The 18,781-nt window shown below is 47.1% G+C and overlaps 1 protein-coding gene, 1 non-coding gene and 2 pseudogenes across 2 annotated transcripts; 2 read left to right on the top strand and 2 right to left on the bottom strand.

Annotated features, from left to right (window-relative positions):
* Positions 1 to 497: 497 nt before the first annotated feature.
* On the bottom strand, positions 498 to 1,124 carry LOC110328709 (annotated as a pseudogene).
* Positions 1,125 to 2,807: 1,683 nt separating this feature from the next.
* LOC115064904 lies at positions 2,808 to 2,950 on the bottom strand. The gene has a single exon (XR_003844727.1). It is a non-coding gene; the product is annotated as a small nucleolar RNA SNORA48 (small nucleolar RNA).
* Positions 2,951 to 9,308: 6,358 nt separating this feature from the next.
* On the top strand, positions 9,309 to 10,686 carry LOC110328689 (annotated as a pseudogene).
* A 3,635-nt stretch (positions 10,687 to 14,321) lies between these two features.
* Positions 14,322 to 18,032, top strand: Chst2 (carbohydrate sulfotransferase 2). Its single transcript, XM_021206388.2, has 2 exons — positions 14,322 to 14,470; positions 14,577 to 18,032. Exon 2 carries the CDS (start codon positions 14,759 to 14,761, stop codon positions 16,349 to 16,351), a length of 1,593 nt encoding a protein of 530 aa, XP_021062047.1. The 5' UTR covers positions 14,322 to 14,470; positions 14,577 to 14,758; the 3' UTR covers positions 16,352 to 18,032.
* The last annotated feature ends 749 nt before the right edge of the window (positions 18,033 to 18,781 follow it).

Genomic DNA, 18,781 nt, shown 5'->3' with positions numbered 1-18,781 from the left:
ACAATGAAATGTGACACAAAAATAGACAGTAACAAGGCAGTGAGAAAGAAACAGCTCCGCCATCAACAAAGCGTTCTGTGCTCTAGAAATGGAAGTGGCAGGACCTGTACTTGGGCTGAAAGGTTGCTCTTTGGAGGTAAGTGGGACTACGTGTAATGTTGCGACGAAGAAGAAAGGTTTTCTGGTTGAGGGTGCATCAGCCAAAAATACATACCATATTCCGAACTGAAAATTCATCCAGCCTTTTGGGCCTGTCATGAAGGCAAGATGTGAGCAAAGAAAGAGTTGACACAACTCTGGGAATTCAGACACTGAGGTAGAAGATGAAGGGAGGTGAGGACTAACCAGAGAACCACAAAGACAGAACGGGACTGTGGGCTGGGCACTTGATTTATTTCCTTTTATTATCGCTTCAAAGAAATCAAAAAGTGTGTCTAATTAACTGACAAGAGAGAAATCTGGTCCAAGAAAGGTAGGTGAATTTTATGGAGAAAGATTTAGAAGCTAGAGGCTCCATAATCACCCGGCATCCTCTTGATGTTGAATCTATGATTGGAGCTGTACATCACAGGAACTCCAGGGCTTTTCCAGTTGCTTCATTAGAGGTTGCTGTCAACTGTGGCCACAACGTAGCACTTGGGCTGAGTTACTCTCTACTGTGGCCACAATGTAACACTAGTTACTCTCTTTACGGAGCCGTCTTTGGCATAGGTTTCTCTATGTGCGAGTGGCAATCTCGGTGGTCGCATCATGGATCCATGGTGATCTTTAGTGCCACCCGATACTTTTGTCCCAACGTCTCAGTTTCAGCCATCACACAGTCAGTTTTCCAAGGGATCCGTTTGGCAGACAGACAGTTCATCACTGACTGCACAAAGTCCAGCTTGGCATTAATGGAAAAGTTGATGAAGTTGGTATCCACAAGGATGTGGTAAGGTGGAGCCAGTTGTGTATTATTCTGGAGGACTAAGCAGGAAGGATGTAGGAGGACTTGTCTTTCCTTCAGCACATTAAGATCTTTCTTTCTTTTTCTTTTTAGGCTTTAATCTATCTTCCTTTGTAAGTCTCTCATCTCTGAGACTGTGTGTTTGCTTCATAGCTGCATATTTCCCTGTTTACTTTTGCTTCCCATGTCCATATTGTACCCCTGTTTGTTTACTTTTAATCATGTCTAAGTGTGTGTAGTGGTTTGAATGCAAATGGTCTCATGGGCTTATATATTTAGATATTTGGTCCTTCCTCTCTGAGTAGAACTGTTTGGGAAGGATTAGGAGGCATGGATTTGTTGGAGGAGGTATATCCCTGGGGGGAGGGTGGGCTTTGAGGTTTCAAAAGCTCAGTTCTTTGCTAGTTAGCTCCCTCTTTTTTGTCTCTGTGCCTTGTGTGCTTGTGAATCAGACATAAGCTTTCAGCCACTGTGCTAGTGCTGTGTCTGCCTGCCTGATGCCATGTTCTCTGCCATGATGGTCATGGACTCTAACCTGGAACTGTGAGCCCCAAATTGAATGCTTTCTTTTACAAGTTGCCTTGGTCATGATGTTTTGTCATGTCAACAGGAAAATAAGTAAGACTCTCTTTCACTCTCTCTCTCTCTCTCTCTCTCTCTCTCTCTCTCTCTCTCTCTCTCTCTCTCTGTGTGTGTGTGTGCATGTGCTGTCCAGGCAAGATGCAGGTCCAGCTTCCCTGGCTACTTTAGGTGGTGGTACAGGTGGTGATGCCCCAGAAGGAGGGGATCATCCCAACACCCATGCCACCTCATGCCAGACTAGTGGCAGGACCAAATCTCCCTTGCTCTGTCCTCAAGACTGGCTCACCCGTACCTCCTACCTGTACCCTCAGGACCAGTTCCCCTGAGTGCTGCTGGCAGAGAGGGTCAAGGACAGTTCATCTGCTTTCCTGACCACTTGTCCTGACTGCTACAGGTGGAGAGGGAGAAGGTTGGAGGGAAGGCATCACTCCTATGCACTCATGCCACCTCATGGCAGACAAGTGATGGGTCCAGCTGTCCTGAACTCTAGCCCTTGGGGCTGGCTCACCTGTGGCCCTGGCTCCATGGTCATCTCTGCTGGGTGGTGAGAGATGAGGGTGTGGCATGGGCAAAGAGGTGATACCTCCCCATATGGGAGAGTGGGTTACCTCTCCCATATTCATGCTTTCAGGGCTGGCTCACCCACATTCCTGCCAGGGTTAGCTCCAGTGTGTTGCCTGGGCAGGGTGCAGGGCCTGCTCACCCAAGTGCTGCTGCTAGTGAGAAATGGGGGTTAGCTCTCCAGAGTGCCCTATACAGTGAGGGGCGGGGCCAGTTCTACACAGCCGCTGGGCAACCAGTGGTCCCCGATGGCTGTCAGGGACGTCTCCGTGTTCCCTATTGGTAATATGCGCCGCGGACATTGACACTGAGCCCTGCCACTGATAGCCACAGACTTATACATACCCTCAGCAGCAGCTCTTGTTGGGATCTCAGCATGGCCTCGGATGGGGGTCGGGGAGAATCACTACTTATAACATGCTACCCCTCTTCACTCGGGAGTCTCCAGTTCCATCTTCCTTCATAAGGCTCAAGTTGCTCCAGTTCTTTTTCTCTCCCATCTGACCACCACATAGTCACACAGTGTGATGGCTCTGCTCGCAGGCTGGCCAGGAGGCTGGTGGGCCCCTGGGTTACATCCCCCATCCCTACTGGGTACGCTTGTAAGCAGGTGTCCATGACCTGGCTGTGCCGGAGGGCGGGTCTGTGGGTGGCATGGTGGTCCCGAGGTCTCTGGTCTGTCTTCTTCCTCCCATACTGTGCTGCCTGGATTTGATTTTTAGGAGTCCTAGGCATAGGATAGCTTTGGCTACCAAGCCAGGCATTAAGCTAGGATGAACAAGAACTGTCACCTGCTCTGTCCCTGACTGATCTAAGAACACCACCACCAATGAAGTGTCTCTTTGCCCATTGCCAGCGGGGAATAAGCTTTCCCTTGTCACTGTGCCTCTCAGGAAGTTCAGAGCCAAGTTTTCCAACTCACTTGTAGCAATCACTCAGGCTCTCATGGGATAAATGCACTCGGGTCATGTCTTTGCTTTCGTGAGATTTTCCTGTTTATGTCTTTGGGGACCACCTTACATCTTTGTTATCTTTTTTTATCCCCTCCCCCCCGTTTTTTTAAATATTGAGTTTTTAGTTAAATTATAAAAGGTCTCAACAGTTTTGTGGGACAGAGAGCAGAAACGTGTGGTAAGAAGTTTTGTGACCCCCATCCTCCTCCTCCACGTGGGAAGTAAACACTACTGGGGAAAATATGCTGCCAGGTGAGGTAGGTCTGGATGCTAGGGCCTTAGGGAACGAAGGGCTGGGGCAGATAAGAAGCAAGGCAGAGGGGAAGGTGTCAGAGGTGATGCCTCTAACACTGTGAAGGGAGAGTGCACCAGAACTTAAGGAGGGGTGCTCACTGCTGTAAGGATGGCTGGGAAAGGGACAGCCACCTGGCTGAAACCAAACCTTTCGTTAGGCAGCAAACAGCAGGTCACTTAGGACACTTTGATCATGACAGGCATGGAGTCCAGAATGTAATGGAAGTGAGGGGATACAGAGGAGAGAACTCAAGGGAGCATGCAGAGCCTAAAGGAAAAACAAAGACCATGCTTAACAGAGAATGAGTCCCTTCTGAGAGTACATCAGACCACCACCTTAGGGTTCCCTTGTTTGATGAGAAGGAAACAATTGTTTCCTATGTTTAGTCTCGCTGCTAAAGATTCATAGTGCTTGAGATGTGATAGAAGCCCTCAACATGTTGGATGGAAGAATGAATGAGGAAAGGGATGAGTGAATGAAATGTCTATGGAAAGACTGACCGAGCATCCATATGCCTGTGCCCTGGGAGAGCACACAGATGGAAGATTCCCGCAAAGCCAGGCGATGCTATAGGATGTTTCACTCACTAGAGGAAAGGACAGTGGCAGCTGGGCGGGTAGAACCCAGTTCGATATCTACCTTAGGCCGGGGCGTGGCTGGCAGACTAGAGAGGATGTTGGCACCAGTGCTGCCAGTCCCTGTTCCAGTTAGTTAGCTCCTGCCCTCCCCAGTGTTCAGCTTCTTAAACTGTGGGTTGCATAACTGAATGTATGTGTGTGTGTATAGGGGTGGTGGTCGACACACTCTTGGCAACAGGAAAATGTATCTAAATGTACAATGACCTAAAAAGAATTCAGAATAAATGCTTCAGAACCTGAAGTGTTTCAGGAAGCACTTGTCTGTGTTGTGTTATGGGACTTCTCTGCAGTCTTGGTTCTGAACTCACAACACTTTGCACTTTGTAACAAGTATGTGGTCACACCATGCCATGCCAACCACTGTTGGCTCAAATAACCTTACTTGGAGTTGAGACCATACTATGTTATGAATTGTAGCATTTTTATAGTATGTGCAAAGTTTTCTGCTCTTACAGAAAGAGAATATTGTCATTGTGGAAAAACAAAGACAGCATTTCCCTACCATCATTCCTCAGCATGTATTAAATTGTCTTCCATTTGTATTGGATTATGTTTGATATTAAAAATTTTTGTTTGGATTGCTGACCATAAAACACTGTTCCGTAATTTTTGCCTCGGGATTAGGACAAGATTTCCAGTAGTTTCTAAACGATCCCAGTCAGGGTTCTGCCATTTGCTCTATGTATTTAGGTGAAGCAGTTTCTTCTCATCATTGATGATCATAAAATGCAAATATTGATCAGCGCTGAAGAATGTCAAAGATATGCTCTGTTTTGCTGTATCAAGTGTAGGCCCAAACTTGATGCTCTCTATAAAAAACGAACAGCCACAGATGCCTAGCGGTGTAGTAGCCTTGGCTGCCAACTGGATGAGGGTTAGAGTCGCCATGAAAACTAACTTCTGAGCATGTCTTATTTTTGAGGGATTTTGCAAATTAGGTTGAAGTAGGAAGACTCATGTGGAGCCTTTATGGGACGGGACCTTGGACCGAATAGAAACTGTAGTGTTTACCTCTTTCTGCTTCTCAACGGTGGAACCTATGTGATCCGCCATGCCAGGGTCCTGCTCACATGACTTCTCTACAATGAGGGACTGCTGTATCCATGAACTGTGAGCTGAAGTAAGTCCCTTTTTTCTTAAGTTGCTTTTTGACAGAAATCTTGTCCAAGTTCAATTAGTAACAAACACGGTGTGCGTATTTACTTTTGTGTGGGTCAAAGTATTATTTTTAAATCAATTTCTTTGTCATTCACTACCAGTAAATGTTTGACTTGAACACTATTTTATATGTCTATGCATCTAGGGTTATATGAAATTTTCTCAGGCAGAAAGGGGTCTGTAAATGTTGCTTTTATTTCCTCTGATGAAGTGATGAGATGAGAGCCGTACATAAGCTGTGAGAACATGTGGCTTGGGCTGAGCCCAGAGCATTTCCTTCTTTGTTCTAACTACCCCTAGGCCTAGGCCTGGAAGCTCCCAGCCTCCATACAATCTGGCTGATTCAATCCGGCTTCTCTCCACTTCTGACTGAATCGCTCTGCTTGACCTCATACTAACTTTGGCAATTTGTTCTAATCTTCCAGTTTCTTCTCATTCTCTGGCTTGTTCTGTCTTCAACTGTGTCTAGCTTGCTCTCAGCCTACTGTCTTTGTAAAACTTTCCCACTTGGTTCTGTAAAACTGTTCTGATAAAACTGCCATACTCGCATACAGCACCACCCCCACTTCTTTCTTAAGTAGCCTCTCTTTTCTGTGCTGTTCTTATGTGAATTGGGCATAACCTATCCCTGACTGATTCTGACAAACCTTTCTCTGATTTGTCGTTTTGTTTGCCCCTCAATGAGACACCACTTTCAAACATGTCTGCTTTCTTCTACAAACTAACCTTACCTTCATTGTTAGGGATTAAAGATATGTACTAAAGGCGTGTCTGTATTCTAGGTAGATCATATGGTAATTCAGGGTATGTCTGCATTCCAGCTAGATCAAATCTTTGGATGTGATCCCTTGTCAGAATAGCCATGCTGCTGGATTAAAATTCCTCTATAGGGGTCACGAGAAAACTTGTTTTTAGAAGCCACTGAACTAGGGTCTAAACTAGTGGTTCTCAACCTTTCCAATGCTGTTACCCTTTAATACCTTATGTTGTGGTGACCCCCAACCATAAAATTATTTTTGTTACTACTTCATAACTGTGATTTTGCCACTGTTATGAATCATAATGTAAATAGCTATGTTTTCTGATGGTCTTAGATAACCCCTGTGAAAGGGTCATTTGATCACAACCTACAGGTTGAGAACCACTGGTCCTTTAGAAAAGGAGCAGAAACAAAACTGAATAACAGTCTAAAGCTTTGTTGTGAACCTCCAGTGCAAAGAGCAGACCTGGGAGATAGACAGCTGGTTACAAAGAGAAAGAATCAGTTCAACTGAGCACGTCTAGGTGAGGCATGGGGAGGAGTGTGCTTAAGGAAGGACACCACCAGAGGGGACTCACTTGGAAACCAGCTCCAGGTTTTTAGAGAAATAAATTCTACAGCCCTTTAAGTCTTCTCCCCCCCCCCCTTTTTTTGGTTTTTCGAGACAGGGTTTCTGTGTAGCCCTGGCTGTCCTGGAACTCACTTTGTAGACAAGGCTGGCCTCGAACTCAGAAATCTGCCTGCCTCTGCCTCCCGAGTGCTGGGATTAAAGGCGAGCGCCACCACGCCCGGCCCTTTAAGTCTTCTTAACACACCACATTTTAAAATTCAAGGTTAAAGAAACCATTTCTGCATTGCAAGCCAGGCAAACCCCAATTGGGGGTCTCTATGACTTTTTCACTGGATTCTGAACCAACTGGAGTGCTTGCTGCTTCTTTTATTTCTTTATTTCTTTAAAGACTTATTTATTTTATGTGTGCTGGTGGTTTGCTTGCCTGTATGATTGTGTACCATGTGTTTGCAGTATCCACAGAAGCCAGAAGAGGGCATCAGATACCATGGAACTGGAGTTACAGATGCTTGTGAGCTGTCATATGGGTTCTGGGACTTCAACTTAGGTTCTCTAGAAGAGCAGCCAGTGCTCTTAACTACTGAACTGTCTCTCCAGACGCACTCTTGTTGCTTTTTTTTCCCCTAAAGATTTATTTATCTATTATATGTAAGTACACTGTAAGCTGTCTTCAGACACTCCAGGAGAGGGCGTCAGATTTTGTTATGGATGGTTGTGAGCCTCCCATGTGGTTGCTGGGGATTTGAACTCGGGAGCTCTGGAAGAGCAGTCAGTGCTCTGAACCGCTGAGCCATCTCACCAGCCCTCTCTTGTTGCTTTTTTAACCATCCTGACCGTTTGTACTTGCTCTGACACCAGCATGTCCGTTGTACTCCCTCAGGTTCCTGTAGCATCCTTATTCTTCGTAAGGGTCCCTTCTCCTTCGCAAAGGTCATCTCCCCAGTATAAAGTCGCTGCTCCCAGGTCTTATCACAGCACTGTCCTTTAGAACAATCTTACTAATTTAAATGAATGTGCACCGAATGTCTCCTAGTCTGTGAAGGCTTGTCTGTGTATCCTGCAGAAGTTGATCAGCGCCTGATATTCTGTGTGTCCTTAATATGTATCAAGTGGACACTGTACTCTTGGGATAGACTCAACTTTGTTACATGGTATTGGTCTTCTGCACAATTTGGTTACACATTTATACAAATTATATATTCATCCTCACTCTTATGCTCCCCCTTATTCTGTCTCCTCCCAGTTACTACCTCCTCAGTGTGAGCTTGGAGAGCATCTCCTATGCTACTATTGTGTGGAACAGTTTGTATAAGATAGAAGCTACCCAGGCCTTGAAAGTGTGCAAATACCTTCTTTAAATCCTTCTGAGCCTATTTTTTTCTTTTTCCTCGTGGGAACATTTTAAGTGACTGCCCAAGTTCCTTAGCAATCACAAGATTATTCAAGCTATTTCCTTTTGAGATTGTAAAGGAAAACATTCTTTAACATTCTCCTTGGGATGTGACCATTTCACCTAAATTTCTAAGCTAAACTTGGTAGAGTGGCTACCTCTGGGTGTTCTTGGTCTATGTAATAGGTAGATAAATGTATATTCATATTATACTCAAACATATAAAACGAGGGAGTCACTTGGATGAATGAGGACATTATGTCTTAAATCGATGATTTAAAAACAAAACAAAACAATTGTTCACGCTCCAGTTTTACCGGAAACTCGTAAATTGCTGAAAATACAAAGGATGGAATGAATTCTAGTGCTCGGGAGAGCATTTTCCAGAGACAGATCTTCTGGCCCCCTGGGTTCCCATACAGACCTGGATAGGAACCAGGCCCTGAGTCCAGCCTCACATCTTTTCTCAGCTCAGATTCTGACAGAAAACACTCGATCTTTGCCATTACCCCAGGCTGGGTTCTGGCCTCCCACCCCACAGAGTATTAGAACCCTTCTTTGTCCAGGAGCGAGACAAGTGCAGGGGTCCCAGGAGCAGTTTCCTTCCTGTGCAAGGGACACCAGACAGGACAACTTAAAAGGCTGTAGAGATCAAATTATAATGAACTAAACAGTGCTTTGAAACTTGCGACAGCCCGGTGGCCTGGTGGGATCCTCTGCAAGTGAAATTGCTACAAGATTTATTACATATCTATCTGGGTCATTGCTAGACCGAAAGGAGAGAACTTCCTGGATAAATGCAGGTGGGGAGGCTTCATCTAGTTTTTGGATATCATTAGCTGTCACAAAGTTTGGAATTAATCAAGACACTTCGCAAATGGTAAAATATTTGCAAGCAGGGAGAGGGTGGGGATGCCAGAACCTGTGAATTTATGCCAGCTGAGCATCACAGCAGAGCATCTCTGTGGAGGCGGCTGACAAATGGAGTCACTATTTTGCCAACTTGAGGAAAGCGTTACACAATTGTATCAAAATTGTTTCTATGCAAACAATTGTTTTTTTTTTTAAGGTCCTTACCTCAAATAACTGCAATTGAGTGCTTTCTGTGTTATCTCAAACTCTTAGAGGCTTTTCTCTCGGAACGGTGATGGAGACCATAGGGGTGCTATTCTTTTTGCACTATTCCTATTTCCTCCATCAGTTTTTTTTTTTTTTCATTCAATAATATAGCTTTAGGTTTGGTGGTGGACAGAGGGGAAGGAGGGGGAGGAGTGTTTGAGCAACACTGGCAGGGAGGTTGGTGGAGGTGGGCAAAAGGAGAGATAGATGACAACCCGTTTACCATCTACTGGCTACATTTACAGGCTTCGTTTGTACCTAGAGGAGATGGAATGAGGCAACTACTTAAGAATGTTACATGTGGTGCCTCTGGGAGTTGAAATTTCTGAAGGAGGACTAACACGTGGAGCCATTCAAAAAGGCTTTCTGACCACACCCAGGCATTCCCCATATGTCATCTGAAATGCTGCCAGCATCCATTGAGCCTCCTAATGTGGAAAAAAAAGCTAGGTGCAAGTGAAGGTGAAGAGGAGAGACAGAAGCCGAGAGTGGATGCAGGGGCTGAGCCAATCTTCTCTAAACGGCAACTGAAGAAGCTGATGGAACAAAAATATTGGGAAGAGCAATGGGAACAGCGCAAAAATGAAAAGAAAAACGCAAGAGAAAGAAGTTAGAATGACTGGAGTCCAACTCAGATGGAAACGATAGGAAGCGTATTTGAAGGGATGTTGCTTGTAGCAGCCTCCTCCTGATCATCGGCTGTAGTTTTGATCACTTAATGGTGTTAAAGGATGTTAAGAAACTTCATAAACAGATTCAATGATGTTCTGCAGAAAACCGTCGAGCATGGAGGTCAACTGAAGAAGAACATGGATGAGAGCGACCGAGGATGGGTCAACTGGGAGGATAGTCACATCAAATCAGAGCACTATAGTGAACTTATAAAAATGGAAGACCTGGTTTACCTGACGTCAGACTCATCTAATGTACTAAAGGACTTATGTGATTGGAGGGCTAGTGGACCACAACCATCACCAGAGACACACATTTAAACAAGCATCCAGTTATGGAATCGAACATGCATAGCTCCCTCTTGCAGATTTTGTGAAGATGAATAGTCGAAAAGTCCTGGCGGTTAACCATGTGTTTGAAATTATCCTGGAGCTCTTGGAAACAAGAGACTGGCAAGAGGCGTTTTTTACAATCTTACCCCAACGGAAAGGGGCAGTTCCTGCACACAAGGCCTGCGAAAGCTCTCCTCAGGACCACCAGTCCCTGCCAGAAGGATGGGACAGTGCCACTCAGGGAGAGCATTGCAGGGATAATCCTCACTCACCACAGAAAGAGGAGCAGGGCCAGCAGAGTAGCCTGGTTCTGCAGTGAGCCCTGCCCCACAGTAATGTCCCCTGTTCTCCTCTCACTTAAGAGAAACCAGACAGTGCAGTGCTTTGCAGCATCCTCAGACTGCGAGAACATTTTCTGTAGTCTATGTTGTGGAATTTTAAATCTTTTTAAAGAGTTAAATAATAATGAAGAAAACCCTTTAAGCACTAAGGAAGGATTGTTTGGTTTTGTGTAAGAAGACTTAAAGATATGATTTCAAAATTGCTTTAAGCCTCAAATCGGTCATGGAGAATGTGGTATATGAGTCTGCCTCAGTTCGTCATTCACTGGAACATATCCTTCAGGACATGCCTTCTGACCCTTGAGCTTGGTTTTTTAAGTTTGTGTCTTTTTAGTCTGATGTCTATTTGGTGGAGCAGATATTCATAACTGTCCTATGAGTCTTCTAGAATGTTGAACTTTGGAAGGAATGCTTTTTTTCTGTAGCTTAGGTGTTCAGTTTTGTCTAAGAAATACATTAATTCTAGGAGAACTATCAGTTGTTTGCTGGGCTCAACAAGTCATTCCTTTTGGACAATGGAGTCCATTCCTGTGCCTCCTTTGTGATACCTTCTTATGCTTCTGAAATAGTTACAAGAATAATCTTAAATCCTGTAATGACAATAACTTATTCAATTATACAATTAAGTTTTGCTGGCTAGATTATTTTATAAGCTTTTTTTGAAGGATCAATTTGTCTTTACCTCAGCTTAAAACAAAACAAAAAAGTTATCCTTCCCATATATTTTCCATCTATATAACATATATTTCCATAATGTTAGCTTTTAACATGAATATTACACATCTGACTCCAATTAATATAAATGTGTTTCTGTAATAACATATGCATGTAGGAAAATGTGCATGTAATAATGTTTACATCTGTCCACATCAGATTTAGCTTTCATGCCTTAATCCACAATGACAGGACTGATGTATTCTTTGTGGAATGGTTGTGTTGAATTCACTAGTTTGAATTCATTAAATGGGAATTGAACATTGGTTTGGAAACAGATGGAGACAGAGCAGAGGGATGCTGTTAGGCTTCTGGACAGTATTTGCAGAGAAGTATTCAGATCACAAGCCCCTCCCACACGTGCAGTGGAACTCCAGGGGCTCTCACTGGAACTGGATTGCGACAAAATCAGTTTCTGGTCTTTTCTCTTTATGATATAATGTATGTGCTGTGTTAGCATCACACTTAGATAGAAACTCATTACATTCGGTATTGATGGTCACTGCCTATTTTGTTGCTTTATTCTTAGTTACCTATTGTAGCTAGCTCTTTCAAAGTCTATAAATGAAGTATGTAAACAGTCATAGTATAGTGCTAAATGAATAAAGTTCATGTTGTTACTGTAAAAACAAAACAAAACAAAACAAAAGAATGTTACATGTGAAATTTGATGGGACTAAGAGATGACTTAGTCCAGGAAGGTCCTTGAAGCTCACCTCATCAAACAGCAGAGCTCTCTCTATCGCCAGAATCCACACAGTGAAGAGCCAACTTCTGCAGGTTGTCCTCTGATGTCCATATCAGTGTTGTGTCATGTGTACATCCTTATACACAAGCATGTTTTAAAAATTGTAGGTGGGGCAGGGCTGGGAGGAGGGAGGCTGTGATCAGGAAAGTGAATAAATAAATAAATTAATTAATGGGGGAACCCCCCCCCCAGCTCCATTCTTCCATCCCAATTTGTGTAAGATATGTTCTAGAAATGTCTTATCCATATACTTTATTAGAACTCTAAGGGAATATACTTCAACTGAACCTTACTCATAACATGGATTTTTCTGGAAAATGGGACCAAGTCAAACTGTTAACATTCTTTACCTATTTGCATCTTGTGTGTATATGGATGGGAGGATTTTGTGTCAGGGAGCACATATGGATTTCAAAGAACAACTCGTAAGGATCATTTCTCTTCTTCCATCATGAGGATTCCTGGGTTCAAAATTCAGATCTGAGGCTTGGGTGCAAGTGCCTTCAGCCATGGAGCCACTTCCCTGGTCCTACGTCATACTATTTTAAAGTTTTTAAACCTGAAATGAAACCCACACAATAACAACAACAACAACAACGACAAAAACTGAAACAAAACAAAACAAACCCCCCAAACCAAACCAAAACCAACCCAAACCAGTTAAAGCCACAAACCACAGGACAATTGAATTAAGTCATTTTTTTTTTTCAACAATCCCTGTACCCAGAAGATTCTGTACAATATCCTGAAAAAAAAAAAAAAGTCATTAATGGCAACGCTTTAAATTTAGAAGGGTCAACAGGCCAAGATAGGCTGCTCCAGGTAGACTATGATAATTTTGCATGAACTATGTTCTACTTGTAAAAGCTTCTGAGGGAAAGGGGGCAATCAGTCTCTCAGTCATCAGTAGTTTACCTCCGGACCGCAATGACTCATCTTTCTGCCCTTCTAGGTGGAAACTGGAGTACAATCTTTCCTATGTGCCCTCTAACCTCCACCCATCCTGTCGTCTCCCAGGCTTACTGTAGCTGTCCTATTTTACAGTGGAAGTTTATTCCCTCACCAGCTAAAGAAAAGTATACAAACCAACGCAGATCAAACTAAAAAGTAACTTTCAACGTCCAAAAAACGTTTTCCTTTGCGATCAAGTTCTTTGAGCTCCTCTCTTCCTCTTTAAATTCAATGGACTCACTATCAAACCACAAATTTAAACAAAGCGCCCACCCCTCCCCCAGCAGCCCTGTCTCAGAGGGTGTCAGCAGAGGTGGAAACTCCACAAGCCTAGAGCATCTGCCGGGCGGGAGGTGGGGGTGGGGATCATCGAAACCTAGTGGCCTTGTCTAAATCCAGGACACTCGGAAAGGTTGCGGAGAGGCATACTCTGAAGCCTCTTCAGTGACCCCGGGCCCAGAAAGATTTATTACTTCCTCCTTGAGGGAGAAACCACAAACCCGCTGGAATGGGCTAGCACCAGGTCTAAGGCTTCAGAACTGGGTTCCAGCTGCACACAGCGCTGTTGGGCGATTCTGCTCGCGTCCTAGGAGGGGACACCAGTGCTGACCGCTGGGGATGAAAGGAGCGTATGCCCGGGGTATTTCTGCTCAAACTTTTATCACCAACTCTTCTCCAGAGCGAATCCTGGGAGCCGAGTCGTGCAGCTACAGAGAACCCAAGTCTCCGGCTGTGCGGGTGAGCTGGGAATCAGGCGCCCGCGCCGCGCCCCGAGCGCACCTAGAGCTCTGTTTTGCTACTAGCGGTTGGAGGCCCTAGCAGCGCCGCCTTGAACCGGGTCGCATCTCCAGCCCCTAAGGAGGTGGCGGCGGGAGTCTGGAGCTGCGAGGAGGGCGGGTGTGGGACCAGCAGAGGAGGAGGGGAGCGCGGCGAAGGGGAGGAGCCGGGGCGACAGACGGCGACGCGCACCAACCCCGAGCGGGCTGGCAGGAGCCGCGCAGAGGCCGGCCCGAGCGCGTTGCAGGCGCCCGGCGTAGGGGGAGTCGGATAGCAGCATCCTCCCGGGCGCCGCTTTAGTGCGGCCGCGGCGGGGGCTTCCTCTGCCTCGGGACCTCGTAGGGCAGAAACGGCTGGTGACGCGGGGGTGGGGTGGGGGTCCCGTTCTTTTGCCTCCAGCTAGGTGTACAGAGTCCTTCTGGGCCAGTCCACGGCCACGGAGCGCCGGGGCTCGCCTGAGCCGCCCGCCCGGACATCCTCCGGGTGATGGAAGAGGCAGCCGCCGCTGCGGGGCCGCGCTGCACCCTATCCGCCGCCGCCGGAGGGATGGGAAGGTTCGCTACGTGGAGGCCGAGAGAGAGCGATGGAGAGCAGAACAGCCCGGAGCTGGGACGTATATAAGCCTCCCCCCACTGTCGCCTCCTGCCTGCTTCGTGCCCCAGAGCCGGGAGGGAAGCAGCGGTCCCGAGAGACCGGAGGAGACGTCGCTGGTACCGGGACGCGCCGCGCTCGGTGGAGCGCAGAGCTGGGCTCCGGGCCCGGTGAAAGTTTCCCCTCCCGGGGTGCAGGGCGCCCGCTGCTGGAAAACTCTGCCTAGGGCCTGGCAGCGGAGTCCCGCGGCTCCGTCGAAGGCTTGGGGACCTCTAGCAGAAGAGAACCGGAGAGAAACCGAGGAGAGTGCTAACCGGACAGTCCGCCGGTCGGGGATCCCGGGACGTTCCGAGGCGCACCCTCCGCTCCAGGTGAGTGGAGGAGCCCGCAGACCAGAGGGTGGGCGTTACTCAGGCGGAGGAGACATATGGACGGGAGAGTGGGTTCACCCACCATTCGCTCTGCTTCCCCTCGCAGGTCCTCTTCGGAGCCGCTGCCATGGGAGAACCAGCCCTGGGTGCCGGGGACCAGCCGCCTCTGCCGCCGCGCCTGCCTCGGATCGGCGGCCCCAGTCCCGGCGCCCGCAGCCGGCCTGCAGCGTCCCCCTCCTGGGCTGCAGGGCCGCCTCCGCCGCGCCGCCTGCCCCGGCTGTGCCTGTGATGAGCCGCAGCTCGCCGCGAGCTCTGCCCCCGGGCGCGCTTCCCCGGCCACTGCCGGCCGCGCCTGCCGCTGTGCAGCGGGCCCTGCTCCCGCCGTGGCCCCGGCGCGCAGGACGCCGCTGGCCTGCGTCCCCGCTCGGGATGAAGGTATTTCGCAGGAAGGCGCTGGTGCTGTGCGCAGGCTATGCACTGCTGCTGGTGCTCACGATGCTCAACCTCTTGGACTACAAGTGGCATAAAGAGCCTCTGCAGCAGTGCAACCCCGACGGGCCTCTGGGTGCCGCGGTGGGGGCGGCCGGGGCCGGCTGGGGACGGCCGGGGTCGCCTCCTGCAGCGCCACCCCGCGCTCACTCTCGCATGGACCCCCGCACCCCGTACCGCCCTCCTGCCGCCGGCGTGGGGGCAGTTCCCGCAGCCGCGGCTGGGAGTGCAGGAGCTGCGGCTTCACTGGGCAATGCTACTCGAGGCACCAGGGGTGGAGGGGACAAGCGGCAGTTGGTGTATGTGTTCACCACGTGGCGCTCGGGCTCGTCCTTCTTCGGCGAGCTCTTCAACCAGAACCCTGAGGTGTTCTTCCTCTATGAGCCTGTGTGGCACGTGTGGCAAAAACTGTACCCCGGGGACGCCGTTTCCCTGCAGGGGGCAGCGCGGGACATGCTGAGCGCTCTCTACCGCTGCGATCTTTCGGTTTTCCAGCTGTATAGCCCCGCAGGCAGTGGGGGGCGCAACCTCACCACTCTGGGCATCTTTGGGGCAGCCACTAACAAGGTGGTATGCTCCTCGCCACTCTGTCCTGCCTACCGCAAGGAGGTCGTCGGACTGGTGGACGACCGCGTGTGCAAAAAGTGCCCACCTCAACGCCTGGCACGCTTCGAGGAGGAGTGCCGCAAGTACCGCACGCTGGTTATCAAGGGCGTGCGGGTCTTCGATGTAGCTGTGTTGGCGCCGCTGCTTAAAGATCCAGCTTTGGACCTCAAGGTCATCCACCTAGTGCGTGATCCTCGTGCTGTTGCCAGCTCCCGCATCCGCTCGCGTCACGGCCTCATCCGGGAAAGCCTACAGGTGGTGCGAAGCCGGGATCCAAGAGCCCACCGCATGCCCTTCCTGGAGGCCGCTGGCCACAAGCTTGGTGCCAAGAAGGAGGGTATGGGTGGCCCAGCAGACTACCACGCTCTGGGTGCAATGGAGGTCATCTGCAACAGTATGGCCAAGACGCTGCAAACAGCCCTGCAGCCTCCTGACTGGCTGCAGGGACACTACTTGGTGGTGAGGTACGAGGATCTGGTGGGAGACCCCGTTAAGACCCTACGGAGGGTGTACGACTTTGTGGGGCTGCTGGTGAGTCCTGAAATGGAGCAGTTTGCCCTGAACATGACCAGTGGTTCTGGCTCCTCCTCCAAGCCTTTCGTGGTGTCAGCTCGCAATGCCACTCAGGCCGCCAATGCCTGGCGGACTGCGCTCACCTTCCAGCAGATCAAACAGGTGGAGGAGTTTTGCTATCAGCCCATGGCGGTGCTGGGCTATGAGCGGGTTAACAGTCCTGAGGAGGTCAAAGACCTCAGCAAGACCTTGCTCAGGAAGCCCCGGCTTTGAGAAGGGTTCCCAAAAGATCTGACACTCTCTGGAGACACCCACAAAAAGGATGGTGTTGTGTTTAAACAAACACAGCCCAGACCCAAGCTGAGGAAGCCCACATATTCTATTATAGATATATAATATAAATAACCACACAGGCACTTGCTGTCAACGTTTTGAGTCAGTGCATTTCAAGGAACAGCCCTCAACTCACGCGCGTGCGTACACACACACACACACACACACACACACACACACACACCTCAGAAAAGGCAAGACTTGAAAGTTCTGACAGATTGCCCTGTGTCCCTGTCTCTTCTCCCTCTCTCCTTCCTCCCTTTCTCCCCCCTCCCTCCCATATTGAAGTGGAATGTTGATAAATCAAGTTCCAGTAACCCAAATCTTGTTTACAAAATTTTCGTGGTATCTGTGAATGTGTAAGAGTAATTTGGTTGTGGGGTGGGGTGGGTGGAGAAGGGGGAAGTGACACCCCCCCCTCCCCAGAGCAGGTAAATCAAGGAGACAGACTTCAAAGTAGACTTTTGTGTCAGCAAAGGTTATATGTGAGTATTAATAAAGAAGATAATAAATAATATTCCTTTTTTACATTTGATTCCATTACTCCGGATTTACCAGTGTTACTTGTCTTTGTAGCTTCAGGCGGACTCTGTTCCCCACTTGTCCCTTCATTTCCAGCCGTCTACTTGCTATGCTGGGAGAAGCCTCTGCCTTCTTAAGAACTGAGGGCTGTTTTCTCACATGTAAATCATTGCCTACCAGGTGCCCAGGAATGGAACAAATCTGCAGGCCAAACCAAACAGGGCAGAGAAGAGCGAGCACACACTACTCTCCTGTGCAACTTTGAGAACAGAAAGGAAGAAGCAAGCCCTGGAGAGTTGAAGGCATTTGGTTTTGATTACTACTGTATTGAGTTGAGACAGGGTACCTCAGAGCGGAGACTGCTGGTTTTGTTCTGATGTTGGTTCAGGAAAAAAAAAAAGAAAAAAAAAAAAAAAAAAAGAAAGAAAAAAGAAAAAAAAAAGGAGAATTTGAAAGCATATAATTTTTTTTTTTTTTAAATTCTGATGACTGGAATACAGTTTTCAAAAGGAAGTGATCCCTTTTGACGGTGGTAGCAGCAACTTCTAGTTTGTTAGTGGGATAAGAGAAATGTCTGTCTGGAGTGTTTCTGTCTATGACACGGTAATCAGAGGCATATGAAAGCAAACAAGTTTTAATTGAGGACTAGAGGGGCACTTGTAGCTTTTCATTCTCCTCTGTCCCATCCAAATTAATGATATTAAAGGGCAGGGATTTGAACTAGTTTACCTGGGTCTTGGGGTGTCCTGGAGATATGATGTTCTCTTTATTTCCTAAAGGCAGATTTGCCAAGCAATGAACATGTTGCAGACAGTGTAAGGCTTTAGCTAAGAATGTTTAGAGACTGGAATGATCCTGAGGAAGAGGAAACAGATGCAGGTTAGTGTGTAGGATTTTGAAATTTGCTGATTTTCAGTGAGAAAAACCATTGAACTTCCCAGCAGTGGTTCCGATACTCCTATGTCTGTGTCCTGAACTCATATTGTGCTGACATGTTCTGTATGATGTCATGTTATGATAAGAAATTATGAAGCCCAAATAGGAAAAGCAGACAGTATAGTTGTATATTGTATATCATATTAAACATGGTACAAGTCCAGTATCCTTGCAGCTTTGTTTTAATGTAATTTATTATAAGATTCGGGAAAACTAACAAGTGTGGGTTAAATGCTGAGGACTTCTTAAAAAAATAATATGTATATAGGAAATGTTTTAACACAAGGAGATTCTTGAGTTTAATTATCATCACAATGTAAAATCCAAGATGAAGAAGCACTTTTTTTTTTAAATAAAAAAAGGTGTATTAGAATGGTTATTTCTTAATTTACTAAAATTGTTGCCCATGTCTTGTATTGAGCTAGACTTGCTACTATAATGCTGATCAAAATTTCCATGGTGTTTTTATGGTCGTGCCTTCAGCAGCAGGGGAATCTTTGTAAGAGCTCTAATTTAAGAATACTTTAAAATTAAATGAATAAAATAAATATTAATGCTGGGTGACTAAAGATGAAGAAGGCTTAGCAGCAAGCTAAGGTAGGGTCATTAAAAGGCAATGACCAGGCCTAACATAACCATTTAAAAACAAATTTTATAAGGCATTAGAATCAGATCTAATCAGCCACAGTGAAATTCATTTCTTGTTGGGCAAAAAGATTTTTTTAAGCAGTTGACTTCATTTTTTTCTCCAATATATCCACACACTTGGATTGCACTAGAATAGAATTATGTATTTCTATCTTGTATTTAAGACGTATTAGATGCTCTACAGAGCCTTGAGGCTTCCAGAGCATTTGTGACCTCTGCTAAGAGGAAATTTTCAGCTACCACCAACAGCTCTTCCTGCCTCTG

Source organism: Mus pahari, chromosome 10 (assembly GCF_900095145.1).
Source record: "Mus pahari chromosome 10, PAHARI_EIJ_v1.1, whole genome shotgun sequence".
NCBI classification, from domain to species: Eukaryota; Metazoa; Chordata; class Mammalia; order Rodentia; family Muridae; genus Mus; species Mus pahari.
The sequence above is the reverse complement of the archived record's forward strand: the minus strand, read 5'-3'. Positions and strand labels throughout refer to the sequence as shown.